Here is a 24,842-nt window from a genome sequence, read left to right on the forward strand (position 1 = left end):
TGTTTTTCATTGCCAAATGATATCCAACTGTTCCATGCTGTTGATTTTGGTGGTGCTATTTGTCAGATAAATGAGAAGAGCTGGTAGGTTCTTTGTAGGGCTTTCAGTTTGGGCAAAAGCTTCCCAGCAGCAGTGTTTGGTGGTGGGGGTCCGGTGTGGAAGAGAGTAGCTAAGAGGGACTTTTTTGTAGCTGTGTTTATTTGCAAATTTAGAATATTTTGCTGTGTTTCATGACATGTAAAATGCCAATAATATGAAGGTAGTATGTGTTCTAAGTCTCCTCCCTTTCACAACTATTCCATGAGGCTACCTCGGCTTGGGAAGCTCTTTGCTTTTCACTCAATAATTACCTTTCTCAGTATGCTGCAGCGAGCTTGGAAAGTACTGATGTCTCATTCAGTGATTCATCCTATTTAATGCCTAATTTAGAAGGACAGTGAAAGCACTCATAATTACTTTGTGATTTTCCACATTGACAGCTTAGCTAAGACATGGCAAGTCCCAAAGTAATTCAAAGTACTTTCAAGTTCTCTGCAGCCTGGCAGAGTGCGTGCCTAGAAAGAGAGAACATTACAGGGATCCAATCTTAACAGTAGACTCTCCAGCAGTCTCTGATGTCATTCCTCTGCCAAGCTAAGAGCTATAAGGAGACTTTCTTAATCTTCTGTCTCCACTTGAATTGGCTCGTCAGGAAGATGGCCACCTTAAGTCTAAGGTCTAGACTTTACACAAAAGTATGATTTGGGAGCATCCCTAAAAGACCTCCTGCCTCCAAATCTCTCCCCTACTGTCTTGCCACACTGCCTAAACATTCCAACTGTATAAATTAATTCCTGTATGACATTACCAAGAACATATGCTAAAATTATTTATAACAAGAATGAAGATAACTGGTTAATTCTGAAAGGCATCCGTTTTTGTCCATTTAAAAAATCTATCTTCATCATGATTCTTTCCATAGCCCCAAGAAATTACAATTTAATTTTTAGAATTCCGTCCTTTAGACTCATGCTTTTTTGCATCTACATGATTCCTGGTTTGAAATACAAACTCTGTTTAAGCTAGGAGTTAAGCCATTTGAAGCCACAGGTATCTTGGGATGCATTAGTGTGGTAGAGTGAACAAAAGCTGGGCTTAAGTCCTGCATATCTGGGTTCGAATCCCTGCTCTACTGGTTAGTAACTATGTGGCTTTGGGGAAGTCTGTTTAACTCCTTGGGCTTCAGTTTCTTGAGGATGGTGTTACTTAATTCACAGGGTTTTGATTAGGAGAGGGAAAGGGAAGAGAGGGCCAGTTTTTGTGGGTAATGTAGAGCCATTGTGTGGCCAGCTTTAGAGTCTCCAGAATTTCTCTGTAAGAGGTTGATAATGGGTTGAAAAGAACAGAAGGGGTAGGCACAGGCTAGGGGACTTCTTTGTTCTGTTTTAATGTGGCATCATACTGTTTTTACTCATGTGATATATTTATTGTGGATAGCTAATACTGATGTGGAGGAGAGAGGCTAAAGCCCTCCAAGCTTCCTTGTAGATGCTGTCACTGGAGCTCAAGAACAGGCTGATATCAAAAGAGGTATCAAAAACAAATTTGCTGCCTTCACACTATTGCAGAGGGCTCTACCTAGCTTGCTGCTGCTGCTGCTAATAATAATAATAATAGCAACAACAACAGCAAAACCAGCTAATATACAGCTAACATTTATATAATGATTATTAATGTCCAAGATACTGGTTCAAGCACTTTAATTCGACTTCATTTTCCCAAAACCCCTATGAGGTAAACACAATTTTTATCTACATTCTATAGATGAGGAAACTGTTGGATGGCAGATATATGACAAAGGTAGGAAATCTCTTATTTTTAGGTCATTTGGAGGTAGGACTCTGATCTTTCTCCTCACTTCTAATCTAAGTACTTGCCCTTCCAGGGAAAGAGAGAGCATGGTCCAATGTAATAGGCACTGTGTTTTAAATCTGGCTGAGTCAATGAGTCTGGAAGTTCCAACCCTGATAAGCAATTTGGTGAGAGGGTAACAGATTTTGTCCTTGGGGATCAAACCCACGCTGTCACAAAGAAGTCTATCCCCCCAAACACCCCATATTGGTTAATTTTATGTGTTAATTTGGCTACACCATGGTGCCCAGTTGTTTGTCAAACATTAGTCTAAATACTGTAAATATATTTAGTAGATGTGATTAATATTCGCAATTGGTCAACTTTTTCACAATTTTAAAATTTATTTTTATTTTTTTATTAAAGTATAATTGACATATAGAATTATATTAGTTTCAGGTGTACAACACAATTCAATATTTGTGTACATTGTAAAATGCTGATCACAATAAGTCTAGTTAACATTCGTCAGTATACATAATTACAATTTTTCCTTTTTACGATGAGGACTTTTAAGACCTACTCTTAGCAACTTTCAAACATGTAGTACAGTATTATTGGTAGTTCTGTTTTTGGCAGCACCATATAAGTCACGAGAGGAAGCTTAAATCTTTACACTTGCATTTAGGACCACTTCGAGAAGAGAGATGGCAGCAAAGTAGAAGGATGTGGAATGCATCCCTCTCCACAGATGCATCAGGAATACACCAAAAGATGCAATAATTCCCACAGAGAACCAGCTGAACACCAGCAAAGACCTCGGACACCAGAAAGCACTGCAAAGATCCCAACATAACTGGGTAGAACAGAGGGGAAAAAAAAAGGAGAAAGAGGAGGAGAAGAAAGGAAAGGGATGGGTCCCACACCCTGGAGCAGGGGGATCAGAAACAGAGGGGAGATTGCTGAATTGAAGGGAACATCCCTTATCTGACGGGGAAACCCCTTCTCCAAAGGGGAATTTCCCTGGGTCAGAAGGGAGGCATTTGCGACTGTTCAAAGAAGGGGAAGCAGCTGAGCTGTGGCAGATGAGAAAGAGTGAGAAACACACGGAGGGTCCGCACCACAGCAGTGGGGAGACGGACTGAGAGGACAGGAGGGAAGAAATCTGCAGTGGAGAGTGCCTACCGCAGAAAGCTGGGCAGCCATGGCGGTGGATTGATACTGCTGACTTACAAGCAGCGGGGGAGGAGCGTGGGTGTAGCCTCTCTCTCGGCGCCTGCAACAGATGAAGAAAGGACCCCTCTGGGCCTGCCTAACGCAGTCAGGGATAACAAAGGCCCCCAGGTGGGGCTGGCCTAGAGTGCCTGCAGCAGAGAGCCAAAAGTCCACAGAGTGGCCCAGCTCTGGAGACATTCTGTTTATACCTGAGCCACTGGGGTCCCTCTGCAATAGGCACTGCCACAGCTGACTGACCTGCCGTGACCCAGGCAGGGTGCCCTGGTGGAGTCATAGCGGGGGGTGGGGGCAGGAGGAGCCACGGTTAGAGTTGCTCTCTCGGCCTGAGCTGCCCAAGCCACGGTGACCCAGGCAGGGCACCACTGCTCACTCACTTGCAGGGGAAGGAGCCACTATTGTACCCTCTCTCTCCCCACACACCAGCGCTTACAGACAAACAATAAAGGAAGCTCTGCTGTTCACAGAATAATACAAAAAGCCCAAGGCGGGTAGAAGGACAATTACAGCTTAGACTCGAAGGAAACAGAAATATTATTATTAATTCTATTGATCTGGTCCATTCCGGGGACAGTTCTAGTTTGTTTGTTTGTTTGTTTTTAATTTTATTGATTACAATCTTAGTCCTAAGGGATCTACACATTTCATAACATATTTTTATTCTTATTTATTTTTATCTTTTTATATATTTCTATTTCTAGCTGTTTCTTGTAGTTCTGACTGTATCTCACCACCTTCTTTTCATCTCTATCTTTTATACATTTCTATTTCTTTCTTTTAATTTTCATATTTTCAGTCACACTATGCTCTTCTGTTGCCTGTCTTCTATCCTTTTTAGTTTATTTAATCTGAATATACTTATAAGCAATAATACTGGTCTGCTCTGTTTCCATGCTTTATTCTCCAGATGACACACTGCTTTGGTTTTTATTATTAGGTTTTGCCTTTATCTTAGTTCTAAGTATAATTGTCTGATTTAATTCAGAGAATCTTCAGTCTCTCTGGTGGTATTCTTGCTCTTTATTATATTTCATCCTAGCTTTCAAAATCTCCCTGGATTTGTGTTTGTGTGTGTGTGGTGTTTTTTTTCTTTGTTTGTTTTTTTGTTTTGTTTTGGTTTTGAATTTCTGTTGGTTTTCTCTTTGATTGTCTGATTGCATACCAGGGTTTTTCTGTCAGGTCTTTCTAGAGCGTTATGTTCTATTGGATTCAGTATTTGTGTGTCTCATACATGTATGTGTTTCCTTGATTTAGTATTTGTTTGACTCAACACTCTGCCATTGGTCTGGGGCTTGGACAGTCTTCTTTAAACCCCTTTATGGTCAGGAAAAGCAACCTCTGAAGTCTGGACTACTCCATCAGAAGTCAAGTAGGAGGCTCTGGGGATGGAGCACTGAATCCAGGATCCTAGACTACTAGGGAGTCCTCAGATACAGGGAAGATTAACTGCAGAGAACTCTCACAGAGCCCTGTATCAGAGGCTAAGACCCAGTTTTGTCCAACTGTTTGCAACTGCCAGTGCTAGACACCTCACACCAAACTACACACAAGACAGGAACACAAACCCACCCATCAGCACACAGACTACCTAAAGCCATATTAACCTCACAGATACCCTAAAACACACCACCTGACATGGCCCTGCTCATCACAGAGACAAGACACAGAGCCACACACTAGAAAACAAACACCAGACTCCCCCACCAGGAAGCCTACTCAAGACACTGGACAAACCCCACCACAGGGGGCAGAGGGCAGAAACAAGAGGAATTACTACTAGGCAGCACAGGGAAAGGAGACAGAAAATCCTATAAATTTGACAAAATGAGAAAACAAAGAAACACCATGCAGGCAAAGGAGCAGGAAAAAAACCCACATGACCAAATAAATGAAGAGGAAATAGGAAAATTGCCTGAAAAAGAATTCAGAGTAATGATAGTAAAAATGATCCAAAATCTTGATAAAAAATACAGAAAATACAAGAATCAGTTAATAAGGACTCAGCAGAGTTAAAGAGCAAACAAACAGTAATGGACAACAAAATAACTAAAATAAAAAATACTCTATGGTATAAACAGCAGAATAACTGAGGCAGAAGAACGAATAAGTGAGTTGGAAGATAGAATGGGGGAAATAACTGCCACAAAGCAGAAAAGAGAAAAAAGAATAAAAAGAATGGAAGACAGGCTCAGAGACCTTGGTGACAACATTAAGTGCACCAACATTCGAATCATAGGCATCCCAGAAGAAGATGAAAAAAAGAAAGGATCTGAAAAAATATTAGAAGAGGTTATAGTGGAAAACTTCTCCAGCAGGTGAAAGGAAATAATTAATCAAGTCCAAGAAGCACAGAGAGTCCCATACAGAATAAACCTAAGGAGAAACACACTGAGGCACATATTAATCAAACTAATGAAAAATAAAAACAAAGAAAAATATTAAAAGCAGCAAGAGAAAAGCAACAAATAACATATAAGGGAAAACCCATAAGGATAACAGCTGATCTTTCTACAGAAACTCTGCAGGCCAGAAGGGAATGGCAGGCTATACTAAAAGGCCTGAAAGAGAAAAATCTACAGCCAAGAATACTCTACCCAGCAAGAATATCATTCAGATTCAAAGGAGAAAGCAAAAGCTTTACAGGCAAGCAAAAGTTAAGAGAATTCTGCACCACCAAACCAGCCATACAACAATTGCTAAAGGAACTTTTCTATGTAGGAAACACAAGAGAAGGAAAAGACCTACAAAAACAAACCCAAAACAATTAAGAAAATGGTAATAGGAACACACATGTCAATACTCACCTTAAACGTAAATGGATTAAATGCTCCAACCAAAAGACACAGACTGGCTGAATGGTTACAAAAACAAGACCCTTCTATATGCTGCCTACAAGAAACCCACTTGAGACAAAGTGACACATATAGACTGAAAGTAAAGGGATGGAAAAAGATATTCCATGCAAATAGAAGTCAAAAGAAAGCTGGAGTAGCAATACTCATATCAGACAAATTAGACTTTAAAGTAAAGGCTATTACAAGAGACAAGGAAGGACACTACATAATGATCAAGGGACCAATCCAAGAAGAACATATAACAATTGTAATTATCTATGCATCCAACACAGGAGCCCCTCAATAAATAAGGCAAATGCTAACAGCCATAGAAGAGGAAATCAACAGTACCACAATAATAGTAGGAGACTTTAACACCCCACTTACACCAATGGACGGATCATCCAAACAGAAAATAAATAAGGACACACAAGCTTTAAATGACACATTAGAACATCTTGACTTAATTGATATTTATAGGACATTCCATTCAAAAATGATAGAATACACTTTCTTCTCAAGTGCACACGGAACATTTTCCAGGATAGATCACATCTTGGGTCACAAATCAAGCCTCAGTAAATTCAAGAAAATTGATATCATATCAAGCATCTTCTCTGACCACAACCACATGAGAGTAGATATCAACTACCTGAAAAAAAATTGTAGAAAATACAAACACATGGATGCTAAACAATACGCCAATAAACAACCAAGAAATCACTGCAGAAATCAAAGAGAAAATCAAAAAATATCTAGAAACAATTGACAATGAAAACACAAAAAGCCAAAACCTATGGTACAGAGCAAAAGCAGTTCTAAGAGGGAAGTTGATAGCAATACAGTCCTACCTCAAGATACAAGAAAAATATAGAATAAAAAACCTAACCTTACACCTAAAAAAATTAGAGGAAGAAGAACAAGAAATCCCAAAGTGAGCAGAAGGAAAGAAATCATAAAGATCAGAGCAGAAATAAATGAAAAAGAAAGGAAGGAAACAATAGCAAAAATTAATATAACTAAAAGCTGGTTCTTTGAGAAGATAAACAAAATTGATAAACCATTAGCCAGACTCATCAGGAAAAAAAGGGAGAAGATGCAAATCAACAGAATTAGAAATGAAAAAGGAGAAGTAACAACTGACACCACAGAAATAGAAAAGATCATGAGAGACTACTACAAGCAACTATATGCCAATAAATTGGATAACCTGGGAGAAATGGATAAATTCTTAGAAAAATACAATCTTCCAAGACTGAACCAGGAAGAAATAGAAAATATGAACAGACCAATCACAAGTATGGAAATTGAAACTGTGATTAAAAATCTCCCAATAAACAAAAGCCCAGGGCCAGATGGCTTCACAGGCAAATTCTATCAAATATTTAGAGAAGAGCTAACACCTATCCTTCTCAAATTCTTCCAAAATAGAGCAGAAGGAGGAACACTCTCAGACTCATTCTACGAGGCCACCATCACCCTGATACCAAAACCAGGCAAAGATGTCACAAAAAAAGAGAATTACAGGCCAATATCACTGATGAATTTAGATGCAAAAATCCTCAACAAAATACTAGCTAACAGAATCCAACAGCACATTAAGAAGATCATACACCATGATCAAGTTGGTTTATCCCTGGGATGCAAGGAATCAATGTGATACATCATATCAACAAATTGAAGGATAAAAACCGTATGATCATCTCAATAGATGCAGAAATAGCTTTTGACAAAATTCAACATCCATTTTTGATAAAACTCTCCAGAAAGTGGGCATAGAAGGAAATTACCTCAACATAATAAAAGCCATGTATAAGAAACCAAAAGCAAGCCTCGTTATAAATGGTGAAAAACTGAAAGCATTCCCTCTAAGAACAGGAACAAGACAAGGGTGCCCACTCTCACCATTATTATTCAACATAGCTTTGGAAGTTTTAGCCACAGCAATCAGAGGAGAAAATGAAATAAATGGAGTCTAAATTGGAAAAGAAATAAAATTTTCACTCTTTGCAGATGACATGATATTATACATAGAAAACCCTAAAGACTCTACCAGAAAACTTCTAGCACTAAGCGATGAATTTAGTAAAGAAGCAGGATACAAAATTAATGTGCAGAAATCTCTTGCATTCCTATACACTAACAACAAAAGAGCAGAAAGAGAAATTAAGGAAACTCTCTCATTTACCATTGCAACAAAAAGAATAAAATACCTAGGAATAAACCTGCCTAAGGAGGCAAAAGACCTGTATGCAGAAATCTATAAGACTGATGTAAGAAATGAAAGATGATACAAACAGATGGAGAGATATAACATGTTCTTGGATTGAAAGAATCAACATTGTGAAAATGACTATTCTACACAAAGCAATTTACAGATTCAATGCAATCCCTATCAAATTACCAATGGCATTTTTCACAGAACTAGAACAAGAAATCTTATGATTTGTATGGAAACGCAAAAGACCCCAAATAGCCAATGCAAACTTGAGAAGGAAAGATGGAGTTGGTGGAATCATGCTTCCTGACTTCAAACTATACTAAAAGGCCACAGTGATCAAGACAGTATGGTACTGGCACAAAAATAGAAAGGAAGATCAATGGAACAGAATAGAGAACCCAGAGGTAAACCCACGCACATATGGGCACCTTATCTTTGACAAAGGAGGCAAGAATATACAATGGAAAAAAGAAAGCCTCTTCAATAAGTGGTGCTGGGAAAATTGGACAGCAACATGTAAAAGAATGAAATTAGGACACTTCCTAACACCATACACAAAAACAAAATCAAAATGGATTAAAGACCTAAATGTAAGGCCAGATACTATAAAACTCCTAGAGGAAAACATAGGCAGAACACTCTATGACACACATCAAAGCAAGATCCTTTTAGACCCACTTCCTAGAATAATGGAAATAAAATCAAGAATAAACAAATGGGACCTCATGAAACTTAAAAGCTCTTGCACAGCAAAAGAAATGATAAACAAGACAAGAAGACAGCCCTCAGAATGGGAGAAAATACTTGCCAATGAAGCAACGGACAAAGGATTAATCTCCAACATATACAAGCAGCTCATGCAGCTTAATACCAAAAAAGCAAATAACCCAATCCACAAATGGGCGGAAGACCTAAATAGACATTTCTCCATAGAAGACATACAGATGGCTAAGAAACACATGAAAAGATGCTCAAGATCACTCATCATTAGAGAAATGCAAATCAAAGCCACGAGGTATCACCTCACACCAGTCAGAATGGCCACCATCAAAAAATCTAGAAACAACAAATGTTGGAGAGGATGTGGAAAAAAGGGAACTCTCCTGCACTGTTGGTGGGAATGTAAGTTGGTACAGCCACTATGGAAAACAGTTTGGAGGTTCCTTAAAAACCTAAACATGGAACTACCATATGACCCAGCAATCCCACTCCTGGGCATATACCCAGAGAAAACCATAATTCAAAGAGAAACATGTACCATAATGTTCATTGCAGCCCTATTTACAATAGCCAGGACATGGAAGCAACCTAAATGCCCATCAACAGATGAATGGATGAAGAAGATATGGCATATATATATAAAATGGAATATCAGCCATAAAAAGGAATGAAATGGAGCTATATGTAATGAGGTGGATGGACCTAGAGTCTGTCATACAGAGTGAAGTAAGCCAGAAAGAGAAAAACAAATACAGTATGCTAACTCATATATATGGAATCTAAAAAAAAATGGTACTGATGAACCCAGTGACAGGGCAAGAATGAGGATGCAGATGCAGAGAATGGACTGGAGGACATGGGGTTGAGGGGGCAGAGGGCGAAGGGGAAGCTGGGACAAAGTGAGAGAGTAGTATAGGCATATATACATGACCAACTGTAAAATAGATAGCCAGTGGGAATTTGCTGTATAACAAAGGGAGATCAACTCGATGATGGGTGATGCATTAGAGGGCCAGGACAGGGAGGTTGGCAGGGAGTCATGGGAGGGATCAGATATGGGGATATATGTAAAAATACAGCTGGTTCACTTTGGTTTACTTCAAAACCTGGCACAACAGAGTAAAGCAATTATATTCCAATAAAGAGCTTAAAATACAGTAATATTAACTATAATCACTATGCTTTTGACCCCCCCCCCCCACTCATCTTGTCCATCTCCACTTGCCACCCGACAACCATCAATCTTTCTCTGTATCTATGAGCTTAAGTTTTGTTGTTGGGTGTTTGGTTTTGTTTTTAGATTCCACATATAAGTGAGATCATATGGTAGTTGTCTTTCTCTTTCTGACATACTTCACTCTGTATGACAGACTCTAGGTTCTTCTACCTCACTAAAATTAACTCAAATTTCATTCCTTTGTATGGCTCAGTAATATTCCATTGTGTATATGTACCACATCTTCTTTATCCATTCATCTGTTGATGGACATTTAGCTCTCACTTGCAGTATTTGCTTTCACATTCTATCATCTAATGCAGGCAATCCCAACATGTTTGTCTTGAAGGATTCTGTAGAATGTGGTCATCCTGGCCACCTGGAGATGATTGGTAGACCCACGCTATCTAATGGTTTTGCCACAGCCTCACTTACAGCTTCAAAATATTATCTTCAGTTGTGTAAGGGTCTGAAAAAAAGGAAAAGGAAAAAGTTGTCAATCTAGCCTTAGCATTGTGAAGTTCTATCAGAGTTACCAGCTGAGATGCCAGCAGCTGTAGTAGCAGCAAACCATATCATGATTCCAGTAAGGTATAATATGCACGTAGTGCAAGGAAAGAATCCTGGCAGATTTTGATTGAACTTGGGTCATTTCAGTGAGATGTAGTACAGTTACACTAAGCTTCCTAATGCTCTGTAGCCCATCTCCCCACACCCACTCCTGAGATTGTGCCTCCTACCTAATAGACATTGTTCAAGTACTTGATACATTTCTGGTGTGTGAAAATCCCTTTGCCTCTGCCTCTCTGACCCAAACCACCTTGCATCTTATTTCTCTGATATTTTCCTGTCGGCAATCCCAGGACCAGATAAAAGCACTAGGTTTAAGGTCAGTTTTCTGCTTGCTGAACATAAAAGCCCTCAAATTCACAAAGATGAGAAAGTGATAAAAGCATTTGTTTCCCCTGTGTAGGGATACCATCTTTCTCCACATTAACTCTACTTGCAAACAAATTCTAGCAATGAACTGTAGTTGTAAATGAGATTGCATATGGGTTAGATGGATGGATAAATGAATAGATGATGGATGAATAGATAGATGGATAGATGGATATAAATCTATATATGTGGAGGGTGGGGTATATGTATAGGTATGCAGAAAAGCATAAAAGTATATAAATACTCTGGTTTCTAAGTTTATTTAAAACTATATAAAATGATTAGAAATAGCCTATTATCTGGAGAATTTCGTATCTGTTGAACAAATGAATGAGTAGAGAAGACATGGCACTATAGGTCTCTGGGGAAAGTCATAGTGAAATGGGGCTAATAGAAGAGCACTTCAGCAATGGTGCAGCAAGGACCTCCAGAAATCCACTCAATAAAATCAATAAGAACATGGGCAAAAAATTTATAAAAAATCAATTTGGGGGGAATTCCCTGGTTGTCCGATGGTTAGGATGTCGTGCTTTCACTGGCGAGGGCTCGGGTTCCATCCCTGGTTAGGGAACTAAGATCCCGCAGCACCCCCGCCCCCCAAAAAATCAACTTTTTCAGAATTCTGGAATTAACCAAAAGCTTGCAACAATTCAAACAGCAATTAGTCAAGAAAAATGACTGAACCTCCATGAGAATAGTGAGCTGTATGGCATTTTAACTTGTTCTATTCTAATCCCGTCTTGTCACCTCCACGGTAGCCTTGAAAAAAGCCTGACAACAACCAGTAGTTTTGAAAATCTGTAGCCTAGCAGCCATGGGAGGGAGCAGACTGGGTTTGAGGTCCCCAAAAAGCCCCATTCACAGAGAATTGTCACAATTTGACCTGTCTGGCAGTTGTTGGAAACACCCACTCACATGACTCATCATTATTTGCCCTGGCTCAGAGCTCACTGCATGCAAAAAAGCCTTTTTTGTTTTCATAGACTTTTTTTAAGAGACGTTTTGGGTTTAGAGAAAAACACGAGAAAGTACAGAGAGTACTACCCTTCCTTTCTCTCCCCACCCCCACAGTTTTCCCCTATTATTAATAGCTTGTATTATTGTGGTACACTTGTTACAGCTGAGGAAATTGACACATTTTTTTTCACATCTTTATTGGAGTATAATTGCTTTACAATGTTGTGTTAGTTTCTGCTGTACAGCAAAGTGAATCAGCTGTATGTATATATCTCCATATCCCCTCCCTCTTGAGCCTCCCTCCCACCCCTCTCGGTAGTCACAAAGCACTGAGCTGATCTCCTTGTGCTATGCAGCAGCTTCCCACTAGCTAGCTATTTTACATTTGGTGGTGTATATATGTCAATGCTACTCTCTCACTTCATCCCAGTTTCCCTTTCCCCCACTGTGTCCTCAAGTCTGTGACTCATTATTATTAACTAAAGTCCATAGTTTACAGGAAGTTCACTCTTTCAGTTGTATATTGCATGGGTATTTTGACAAATAAGTAATGCCACGTATCTACCATTACAGTGTAATACAGAAGTATTTCACTGTCCTAAAAATCCCCTATCCTCCATGTATTCATCCCCCGCTTCCCTCCTTCTGAACTGGTGGCAATCACTGATCTTTTACACTGTCTCTATAGTTTTGCCTTTTCCTGAATGTCATATCAATGGAATGATACAGTATGTAGCCTTTTCAGACTGGCTTTACTTAGCAATATGCATTTAAGTTTCCTCCACGTCTTTTCATGGCTTCATAGCTCATTTATTTTTGTTGCTGAATAATATTACATTGTATACATGTACTAATTTGTTTATCCCATTTACCTATTAAAGGACATCTTGGTGAATTCCAAGTTTTGGCAATTATGAATAAAGCTGCTATAAACATTCATGTGCAGGTTTTTGTATGGACATAACTTTTCAACTCATTTTTATAAAAAAATTATTTATCTATTTATATATTGGCTGTGTTGGTCTTCATAGCTGCGTGCAGGCTTTCTCTAGTTGTGGTGAGTGTGGCTACTCTTTGTTGCGATGTGCAGGCTTCTCATTGTGGTGGCTTCTCTTGTGGAGCACAGGCTCTAGGTGCACGGGCCTCAGTAGTTGCTGCACACAGGATCAGTAGTTTCAGCTCACGGGCTCTAAAGCACAGGCTTAGTTGCTCTGCAGCACGTGGGATCTTCCAGGACCAGGGCTTGAACCTGTGTCCCCTGCATTGGCAGGTGGATTCTTAACCACTACGCCACCAGGGAATCCCCTTCAACTCATTTTAATAACAAAAAGTGTGGTTGCTGGATTGTATGGTGAGACTATGTTTAACTTTGCAAGGAACGGTTAGACTGTCTTCCAAAGCAGCTCTACCATTTTGCATTCCTACCAGCAATTGGTGCTGTCAGCGTTTTGGGTTTTAACCTTTCTAATAGGTGTGCGGTGGCATCTCGTTTTAATGACATATGATGTGGAACATCTCTTCATATGCTTATTTGCCATGTATATGCCTTCCTTGATGAGGTTTCTATTCATACATTTTTCCTATTTTATAATTCGGTTGTTTGTTTTCTTACTGTTAAATTTTGAGTTCTTTGTATGTTTTGAATACAAGTCCTTTATCTAACAAGTGTTTTGAAAATATTTACTTCTAGTCTGTGGCTTATCTTTACATTCTCAACAGTGTCTTTTGCAGAGCAGAATTTATTTTAATGAAGTCTAACTTAGTTTTTTCTTTCTTAGACCACGCTTTTTCTGTTACATCTAAAAAGTTATCATCAGGGCATCAGACAGATTCGGGTTAGGATCCAACTATCCACTCATTTGCTATGCTTTATGACTTTGGGCAAGTCTCCAGAAACCTTCATTTCCACAAATATAAAATGAGATGATACTTGTTAAGCCAGGATGAAATAAAATGATGAAAAGCCCTAAAAGAGCAAAAAGTAAAATATAGGAAAGAAATAAAAGTCATCATCAAAGCAAAGTTTACCTATGTTACCTTCTAGAAGTTTTATAGTTTGTGTTTGACATTTATGTCTATGTTCCATTTCCAATTAATTTTTGTAACAGGTGTAAAGTCTTTGTACAGATTCATTTCTTTGCATGCAGTTGTCCAGTTATTCTAGCACCATTTGTTGAAAAGATTATTATTTATCCATTTAATTGCCTTTTCAGCTTTGTCAAAGATTAGTTGACTATATATGTGTGGGTCTATTTTGGGGTTCTCTATTCTATTCCATTAATCTGTTTATTCTTTCACGAATAGCACACTGTGTTGATCACTGTAGCTTTAAAGGAAGTATTGAAGTTGAGGATCTATGAAAAACACAGCTAACAAACTTATTGGTAAGAGACTGAATGTTTTCCCTCTAAGATCAGGAAAAAGAATGTCTATTCTCACTACTTCTATTCAACATTGTATTGGAGGTTCTAGATAGGGTAATTATGCAAGAAGTAAAGAAGAAATCCAGATTGAAGGAAGTAAAGCTATATATATTTATAGATGACATGACCTTATATATAGAAAATTCTAAGAAATCCATACAAAGTATTACAGCTAATAAATGAGTTCAGTAAGGTTGCAGAGTACTAGTTCAATACACAAAAATTAATTTCATTTCTATATACTAGCAATTAATGGTCTGAAAATTTAGAAAAAAATCCTTTAACAATAGCATCAAAAAGAATAAAAAAACTAAGGAATGAATTTAAAGTGTAAGACATACTGAAAAGTGACAAAACTGTTGAAAAAATTAAAGTCCTAAATAAATGGAAAGGCATCTCATTTTTACAGACCGGAAGACAATATTAAAATGGCAATACTCCCCACACTTATCTACAGATTCATTTCAGTCCATAATCAAAAAAACAAAAAACAAAAAACAAAAAAACAAAAACAAAAAACCAAAACCAAAAACCTCAGCTGGTATTTTTTCAGAAATTGAAAAGCTGATTCTAAAATTCATATGGAAATACAAGTGACCCAGAATAGCCTAAACAATCTTGATAGAGAAGAAAACATTTGGAGGAACCACATTTCCCAATTTCAAAACTTACACAAAGCTATAGTTATCCAGACAGTGCTGTCTTGGCATAATAGACATATGGATCAATACAACAAAATTGAGAGTCTAGAAATAAACTCTGAGGGTCAATTTTCAACAAAAGTGCCAAGATAATTCAATGGGGAAAAAATTAGTCTTTTCAAAAAATGGTGCTGTGACTATTGGACATCAACATGCAAATTAATGAAGTTAGATCTTTACCTCACATGATAGGCAAAAATTAACTAAAATGGATTAAAAACCTAAATGTTACATCAAAAACTATAACACACTTAGAAAAAGATAAAGGTGTAAATTCTCATGATCTTGAATTATTCAATGTTTTTTAGATGACACCACAAGTGTAAGAACAAAAGATAAAAACAGATAAATTGGACTTCCAAATTAAAAACTTTTGTGTTTCAGAGGACACCATCAAGAAAGTTAAAAGACAACCTACAGAATCAGAGAAAATATTTGCAAATCAAAGCATACATCTGATAAGGGGATAGCATCTAGAATATATAAAAAACTTTTACAACTCAACAATATGAGAAAACCCAATTAAAAACTAGGCAAATGACTTGAATGGACATTTACCTTAAGATACACAAGTTGCAAATAAGCACATGAAAAGATGCTCACCATCATTAGTCATTAGGGAAATGCAATCAAAACCACAATGAAATACCACTTTACCTCCACTAGTATGGTTAAAATAAAAAGGCAGACAATAAGAAGTGTTGGTGTGGATGTAGAGAAATCAAAACCCTCAGATGTTTCTGGATTGTAAGATGGTACAGCCACTTTGGAAAACAGTTTAACAGTTTCTCAAAATGTTAAACATAGACTTACCATATGATTCAGCATTAATACTCCTAAGTATATATGCAAGAGGATTGAAAATATATGTCCACACAAAAACTTCCATATGAACATTCATGTCAGCATTATTCACAATAGCCAAAGAGTAGAAACAACTCAAATCCCCTTCGACTGATGAATGGATAAATAAAATGTGGTATATTCTACAATGGAATTTTATTCAGTAAAAAAAAAAAAGGAATGAAGGACTTGAAAGCATAATGCTAATTTGAAGACAGTCGCAAAAAGCCAAATATTGTATGGTTTGACTTATATAAATATCCATAATCTATAGAAAAAGAAAATGGATTAATAGTTGCCAGGGGCTGGGGTCAGGGAAATGGATATTAACTGCTAACAGGCATGGGGTTTCTTTTTGTGGTAAAATCGATTGCAGTGTTTTTTGCACAATTCTGAACATACCAAAAACCACTTAATTGAACACTTAAAATGGTGGCTTCTATAGTATACAAATTATATCTCAATAAACCATTTTTGTTTAAATGGGGCTAATACTTCCTGCTTTATAGTGCTGTTGGGAGAATTAACTGAAGACATTTGAAATCTTTTATAAAATTAGGCACCCAAATATTTGGTGAAACTGAAGATAAATTGCACCCACTTCGTAACTTTGCCCGGAATTGGACAAAATATATTATCAAGGTAAATGCAACAGAGCTCCAGGGTCAGAAGCAAGCTTTAAATGCCTGCTCCTTTTGTACCCACACATTGAATGAAGTTCTGGCCTATTCACTGGGGGAGCTGGGACAAGGTGGACTTTGCATTCTGCTTTCCTTTTCTGGACCAAGTAACTATTTCTCCCCACTCACCTGGGCAGACAGACTCCCATCCATATACCCGCCTTCACTAGCAAACATATCTCCTTCCTCCTACAGAAAGGCTTACTTTGGACTTGAGAAGAAAGGCTGAGCTGAAAGCAATATTCCAAAAGAAAAGAATCCAATAACATCAGCCACAACTGATTCCGTCCTGCCAGTGTTTTCCTTGAGTATTCTGATAACTCAGGGCTTAATGGATAATGGGGCCAATTAACCCTGAGCCATCCATGAACAGATTAAGTTTCAGGCATATTCAGGACTCAAGGCTAGGAGACCATGACGTCCTGAAAATTCCAAAGAACACCAAGATGCTGAATTCAGAATCTGGTCCTGTGACCAAGGTCTATATTCAGGCCTGTTAGGTATTTGTGTCTACCCCAGCGGGGGAAATGACTGGCCTGGAAGCCCACATTTATTTTCCCATTTTAACTCATAGCACATATAACAATTCCACGAACTGCCTTACTCAGGAACATAGCTGTCACATTCTATTGTAATTTGAATGATGATTTTGAAATAATGGGGCACAAAAATTCATCTTGCTTTATATACAAAGTATATCTTGTATTGCATTTATTCCAATGGAAAATGAGATATGTGAACATTGAAATAGTCCATGTTAGGAAGGATGCATCCCTAACACAAAAGTGTGACTGTCCTATGTTTGTATCCATCAAGCACCTACTATATGCCAGGCTCCAATAGTATGGAAATAGGTAAAACACAGTTGAAACTCTTAAAAGGAGCTCCATCTTTTGGCAACCAAGACAGTTACACTAGAGTGTGTTAAAGGAAAGCAAATAGTGCTGTGAGAACAGAGAGGGAGATTCTACCTGAGTCTGGTGTATCATGGGGGCGTTGAGATGAAGAGAAATGCCTGAGCCAGTTCCTAAAGATAGTAAAGAAGATAGATGTACAAAAAGGATGTTAAGGGATAGCTCCTCAGGCAGAAGAATAAAATGTGTGTATTTATAGACATTTAAGATGTTTAGTCTAGCTGGAACCAATTATTGAGAAGGGAGTGGTAAAAATGAGTTAATCTACAATGGATAGGTGAGAAAGAGATAGGGATTTATATTTAGCAAATACATGAAGCAGCCCTAAATCAGTCCCATTTCACTGATAATGACCGTAAGACTAGTCAAGGAACAGTTGGGCAGGAGAAATGCCTTACTGGGCTTCCTCAAAGGGGCCCCTTGGTGAGGGCTGATTGCTTAGCAGTGCTGCCTTAAGGGAGAACTTCATAGGAGCCTCCAGCCCCACCCTGAGGGATTAGGGTTGAGCTCCTGGCCATAGCTAAAGGGAACAAAGGAAATAAATTCCTTCCACCCACTCTCTCCCAATCCCCAGAGCATTCAAGATTCTCTGTAACAGCAAAAAATGATTTATTTGTAACACAGCCCAGTCCCCATCACTTCAGTACAGCACAGGAATAGAAAAGAGTCACACTGCAAGCATCATTTAGTCCAAGGCAGAGCTCCATGCCTCTCAATACAACAAGCCCATCTCCCTCAGAGACCCATGCCCGGAGCCCAGCTGAACACACAAACTGGCAAGCCCAGAATGAAATCAGCCCTAGGCCTCAACACATTTCACCCTTCCCTTACAGCCCTTTTAAGCTTAATAACTGCAGCCTTCTATGCCCTCCACTCCCAGCCTCCAAGCCACCAGGGAGCTTTCTTTGTGGGATCATGAACAGGGTTTTAAGGGTTACCTAAAATGAGAAAATACCCTGTGAAATCTATCTTTCCAGAGAAAGTTTAAAACCGACTCCCCCATACATAATCCTAATCAGCAATGACAGCTCTTCATCCCTTCACTGTATTCATAGATACAGGCGGTTTTGAAGTGATTGTCATCTCAGCTCCATACACATTTCTCTACTGGCCTTATTAAAGGTTGCTCTCCTCACCCTAGGGTATAAAGGAATCCCAGGTATTTTCCCCAGGTTCAGAGCCTGAGAGGAAAAGCCCTGATGGCTTAGAAAAGATTCCCTTCCTTCTGTTCCCCTTAAAAGATTTTTATGGAGATTATTGCCTAAAAGTTTTCTAGTCCATCTGAGAAACAGTTTTATATTTAGAGGGAAATCCAAACACAGAAGCAGGTAGTCTTTCCGATTAGGTACTAGTTTCTAGGATTCAGGAGGCAAGAGAGAAGAGTATAAAATCTCAAGTTGCTTTCTTCACCCCAAATTGTCTAGATCCCCAGAAGATGGACTCTAGGATGATTGCACCTTCCCCAGGTCTTGACGGTACAATTCCTAAAGTTCTACCATCATGGACTGGTGACTTTTTACAAAGTCACAATAAAAAAAGACAAGAAAATAGAGAGGGCCTCTCCAAAGGAAGATCTTAAGCATTAAGGGCTCTGACTAGCGGTCAAAACATACTGATGTTTGATATCAGAACTTTTTATAAAGTGAGGAGCTCATAAATGGGGGAAGAGAATGACAATGAAGGCAAGGAGTAGAATCTACAGATTGGGTAGAGCATCACTTGCAGATTTAACATTATTAGTTTATTTTAAACCCTTTTCTAATTTCTTGGGCAAACCTGAGCTAGCTGTACCTCTGCTGTCATCTGCACGTGCAAGACTGGGCAATCATATCCTCATATTCCTTGTACAAGATACTCCCATTTGCCTCAATCAGAAGAATGCTAATAGGAACATACTTATAAGGGACACATGATGGCTGAGGGACGCTCTGGTCCACCAGCTCATTGACAAGGTTCTGGATGATGGCATGATTGGGAGAATTGAGACCATAGTGTAGTACCCGAGGGCAGACTCCCTTACAGTAGTTTGGGGTATAGAGATGGGGAGCAATGATCCAGTGATCCCAGCCCAGCTGGTGGAAGCTGACTTGGAAAGGGTGAAGGGAACACTGGTTACTTTCAGGCCCATCCTGCTCCCTGGAGAGGCCAGGAACCTCAGATGCGATACTGCCTGCTTGACGAGCCCTCCGCACGAGAAGAGAAGGGTCTCTTTCCGTAAACTCTTCTAGGCCTCTAGGGAGAAGTTTGGCCTTCTGAACACTCTGAGTGTCATTGAAATAGAGTAACAAGAAGGCAGTGTCCAAGGATGAAGTGCCATGCCACCGGAACTCAGGAACTTCACTACCTCTTGGCTGCTGACACATGAAGCGGACTCGTAGAACCCTGCGCCCCTTGTGATTCCAGAGTTTTTGCCCAACATGTTGCGTGATATCCATCTCTGTCCAAGCTTTGGGCAGCAGGGAAGGGTTTGAGGAGCCTCTTCCTGAGGAAGGAAAGTGATTGGTTGGGCTTTTCTGGACCCAGGGCTCCACATGGCAGGAGAGGTGGGAGTGAGCTAGGTGAAGCTGATGGCGGTAAACCACAGTGGCTCTGACTAGTTGGTATGCTACCCGGTTTGGTCTCAGAGGAAAGTCCAGAGTCTGTATGTGCCAGGGGCCTGCATCAATAAGAGGGAACAAGAGCAGAGCATTAACTTCTTACCTCCTAGCCTGAGTTTCCCTCACAAACCTGCACAGTGCAAACTGACAAGCAGCCCTAAAGTAAATTCAAGATCATAGCAACGGCTATCATCTACTGAACACTTACTAATGTATTAGATGCTTTACATGCATTAGCTCTCAAATCCACAAGAGCCTTGTGAGATGGTTATTTGTTCCATTTTGCGGACAAGGAAATTGAAGCTCAGGAAAGCTATGCCAGAGGACAAACAGCCAGCGGTGTTAGAGTCAAGATTTGAGCCCAAGTCTTTTTCCCTTATGAAGACAAATTGTGTCTCAGTTTTAGATCACTCACAGCACTAGGCTGAGAAAAACACCTCAAATACAGAATTGTGTGTACATATTGTATGTATTATTGACTATTAAAGGTGACCAATTAAGAGGGTCATTGAGACATCATTGAGACACACATGAATAACAAATCCTCATGCTATTATCACTATACAGATGCAGCTTTAGGGTGACAGTCCAATACTGGGGCCTATGGTCTGCCATCATTTCCAATCTGGGGCCGAGATGCCACAAAACAATTTTGTCCATCCACTCCTAGTGGGGGCAGGTATTCACCATTTTGGCCTTTTTTTGAATTTCTTCTTGAGTAGCTATTCCCTTCTTGGGCTGTTTCCCCCTTAACCCTCACTCTCTCCCTTTTCCATTCCTTACTGGAAATGATTTTTCATTTACCCCATTCATTGTAAATACCATTTTCAACAAGGCCCTGGTCATATAAATATTTTCTTAGCTAAGAAGTCTACTTAGAAGCTGCATGCCTCTTAGTGATTAAGAGTTTTAATCTAAACTGTGATGCCAACACCCAGTGGCCAAAGGGTTGGAAAGTTGGGCCTGCAGTGCTCTGACCTTCTGCACCCTCTCCTGGCAAAGGTCAAGAGAAATGATTACAAAAAACCACACACAGCAAAGAAAAGCCTTCTGTCATCTTCACACATCAGTAAACATGCCTATGTTAATTTACATATTATTCACCTAACCTTCCTTCTCCACTGAACCCATGAACCTGGAATACTTCAGTAGGCCTGGGACGTACAACATAGAGGCTCTTTAATGTTTTGATGCATCAGGATTTTTTTTAATATTATGTATCTAAGTTTTGGGTGTAAAGCATCATAATTCGACCTCTGTACACTGCGGAGTGATCACCACCGCAAGCCTAGTTACCATCATCTGTTACCACACAGTTGACCCCCTTCACCTATTTCGCCCACCCCACAACCCCTTTCCCTGCTGGTAACCACTAATCTAATCTCTGTGTCTGAGTTTTTATTTTTTGTTGTTCATTTGTTTTGTTTTGTTTTTGTATTCCACATATGAGTGAAATCCTACATTAGGATTTTTTTTTAAGTTCAGGTTCTAACTCATGCTTAATACAACCTCAAGTTTGGGGCACTTGGATATCATTCAGACAAGGCCCAAGCCAGGCTATATTTGCTTTCTAAAATTACTCCATACTCCCATCTTACAATAATCTTTCCAAGAGACCCACCCATACATCTGCCCCACCCTGCCTGAAAAGGAATCCAAACCCAGTCTCTAACAGGCTGTCTGGTGAGAACTGCCCTTTCCTTTCAGACCCTGACATCACATATTTCCTGAAGCAGGGTGGGGTTGCTAAGTAGCAGAGCCAAGAAGGGTCTGCTCAGAGCTTTTCAGGGTAATGGCTGACTCACACATCCTGTGTGATTGAACCTGGAATAGCTCTTCAGGTAAGCTCGATTCAGCTGGGTCATCTCCTGATGGAAAGATCAGGCCCAGCTCTCTTGTCATCCATTTCTGGATCCTTTCCAGAGTCCCTAGATGCCAGTATGTCCCACAGTCAGACCAGGGTACTGGCCTAATTCTAGGCATCTTTCTTTCTAGCCTCATATCATCTGTACAGAAGTGATTTGTGCAGCTTTCAGCTGCACTTAGGAACAAAATCCAGATCCCTTGTAATGACCTCTGAGTCCCTGAGTCTCAGTCTCATATCACACTGCTCTCCACAATCTCCCTAGGTTCCAATCATTCTGATTTTCCTTCTGTTCTTCAAGTTGGACAAGCTTGTTTCCACCCTTTAGGCCTTTGCACAGGTTGTTCTCTCTGCCTAGATCAGACTTTTCTCTCCTCTTCTCATGCCGAGCTTATCTTACAGACCTCAGCTCAAATGTCACCTCTTCAAAGATGCCTTCCCTGACAATCCCATGCAAAGGGAAGATTCCTTTTCTCTATCAAAACCACCTATTTCATTCTTTGATAGCATTTACCACAATTTTACAACTATCTCTGTTTATTTACTCGTCTCACCTATGAGAACCATGCCGATCTTGATCACATTCTGCCACCTAGTACAATGCCTAGCACTTAGCAGTTGCCAATATATTTGTTGAATAAATCTCCACCCACACTGAGTTTTTTTCCTTAATCAGACTGCATTTCCCTCCCTATATGCATAGTCTCTTTACTCCTTCCACAAAGTCCAGCTTAAATGCCACCTCCTCAATGAGGCCTTCCAACTGTCTCACTGCTTCCCTCTCCTTGCACTAAGCAGCAACCTATTTCTTCTTTGGAGTCCTGGGAGCCCTACTGCTTATCCTTTTCAAAGCATTTGCCACGCTGTGCCACCATTGTGTGATTACTTATCTATCTATTCTACCTAGTGGGGGCTCCCAGAGGTCAGGGGAGTGGTTATTTGCCTCTTTATACCCAATCCAAATACAGTGCTTGGTGCTCAATTAAAATCTGTTAAGCAGTCAGCACAGCAGGGTAATTAAAGGCATAGACTCTGGAGCCTGAAAGCCTGGGTTAGAAACCCAGCTCTATTAATTACTAGCTGTGTTACAATGAGCCTCAGTTTCTTCACCTACAAAATGGGTATTCATAGTACCACCTCATGTGATAGTGGAGAGGATTAAGGAATATAATATTTGCAAAGTACTTTGCCCAATGCCTGGCACATGGTAAGCTCACATTAAAGGTTAGCTTAGGGGAATGGTGGTTGTTTTACTTGAAGGGAGGGAGGGTAAATCGTTTCTGTTGGCATCTCTGAGACTAACAAAGGCTTAAGATTGATCTTACCAGGTTCCCAAGATTTCCTTGGAGTTGATGGCTTTCTGCATTCCCTAGAGAGTCCTGTACTGCAGGAGCCCACTGCTGCCCTGGAACAGTGTCTCATGCAGATGTTTAAAGCAGAAGCAACCATGGTGGGAACATAGAAAATTCCTAAACACATTTGGTACCAAAACCTCAAAGTTGCAACATAGTCTAAACAGAAAAACTGCTTGGTATAGAAGGATATCAGGGAATCGCATTTAAACACTTAAGCAGTTATGGACAGACAGACTTGAGCTCAAATCCTGTCTCTGCCACCCACTGTCCTTGTGACCTCTACAAGTTATTTAACTTCTTTCTGTGCTTTACTTTTCTTATCTTTAAAAATTAGGCTAAGTCCTCCAGGACAGCTAATAGAGAGTAGCTGTCATTAAGGATTAAATACAATAGCAGGTGCTCACGGAGCTAGGTATACAGACTCTGAGATGTGAGCCTGTTTCTGTCCTTTCTGAGGCCTTGTAAATTTCCCCAACTCAGCCTCCTGTACCCTTTGCCTTCTAAGAATAAAACAACACAAACAGCCCGCCACAGGAAGGTATGTGGGTATTTTTCAATTATGGTTTTCACTGATACAACAAGCATTAAGACTTTCTTTGAAAGATAGGAGCTGACACATCACTCAGTTGCCCTGGAACCTGGGAGAGATTCCTCAGGTAGGCCCCAAGGCAAGCTGTTCTTAAATTGGGGCCCTAAGGAGAAGCAGGCTTGGAGCCAGCTTCTCCCAAGTTTGCCATCCTTTGAAAACCAAGCCCGAGAGAACCACCCTCCAGGCAATGAAGCCTGACAGTAAACTCACAGATCTCCTTTTCTCTATATTCTTCTTCCCCATTTTCTCCCCTCCAGGACAATATGGTATGATAACTCACCTTTGAGAAGCTTTGCTACATTAGCCAACGGCCTCACCAGCCTTACCATGGTGGCCCCAATGGTGCGGTTCTCCCTAGGGTGCCCATTCTCGTCAGCTGAACGCTGGTACAACTCCAGCATATACTGCAAGGGATGCCCTAAGACCTGTGGCTTCCTCTGCTGCTTGCCAGGGGCTTCTTCTAGCAGCTCCCGAATCAGAGGCAAGATAGGGGCCTCAGGCAGGAGGGCAACAGAGGGCTGCCCTACCTGTGTCATTTGGACCCTATGTTCCATAAAAAGCACCAGTCCCCAAAGAAGAAGGATTCGAAGAATGCTCAGGAGGACCATCTTGAAAGGCTTGGTGTTCAGCAACACGTTCCAACACAAGCCCAAAAGATGCCACTCTGACCGTTTCCTTTCATACGGGTAACAGCATCCAGGCTCCACTACCACAAAGGATAGGGCAAGAAAAAATGAAAGGCACGCAGGTCCTACGTTGCTTCCTCTGGGAGGACCTCCTGGACCAAAAGTAGGCCTTCTAAATTGTCCTCTTTGCATCAAAACAAGCACAAACGGCAGGTGAGACAAGGTGGCATGTCCGTCCTGCTTTCCAGGGCTGGGAACAAGATAGTACTTAAAAGGAGAGGTCCATCCCAGGACCTGCTC

At 40.0% G+C, this 24,842-nt stretch overlaps 1 protein-coding gene across 1 annotated transcript; it reads right to left on the minus strand.

The window, feature by feature from the left end:
- Window positions 1–18,110: 18,110 nt before the first annotated feature.
- On the minus strand, window positions 18,111–24,598 carry BMP15 (bone morphogenetic protein 15). Its single transcript, XM_057718495.1, has 2 exons — window positions 24,197–24,598; window positions 18,111–20,167 (listed from the first exon to the last, which is right to left on the minus strand). Exons 1-2 carry the CDS (start codon window positions 24,522–24,524, stop codon window positions 19,311–19,313), a joined length of 1,185 nt encoding a protein of 394 aa, XP_057574478.1. The 5' UTR covers window positions 24,525–24,598; the 3' UTR covers window positions 18,111–19,310.
- Window positions 24,599–24,842: the final 244 nt, after the last annotated feature.

The sequence above is a fragment of the Hippopotamus amphibius genome, chromosome X (assembly GCF_030028045.1).
Source record: "Hippopotamus amphibius kiboko isolate mHipAmp2 chromosome X, mHipAmp2.hap2, whole genome shotgun sequence".
NCBI classification, from domain to species: domain Eukaryota; kingdom Metazoa; phylum Chordata; class Mammalia; order Artiodactyla; family Hippopotamidae; genus Hippopotamus; species Hippopotamus amphibius.

Excerpts from the sequence above, each read along its gene's own strand:
- BMP15 (XM_057718495.1), bottom strand. The coding sequence starts at position 24,524 with ATGGTCCTCCTGAGCATTCTTCGAATCCTTCTTCTTTGGGGACTGGTG. Across the intron at positions 20,168-24,196 it reads TGTAGCAAAGCTTCTCAAAG|GCCCCTGGCACATACAGACT; the intron begins GTGAGTTATCAT and ends TTATTGATGCAG.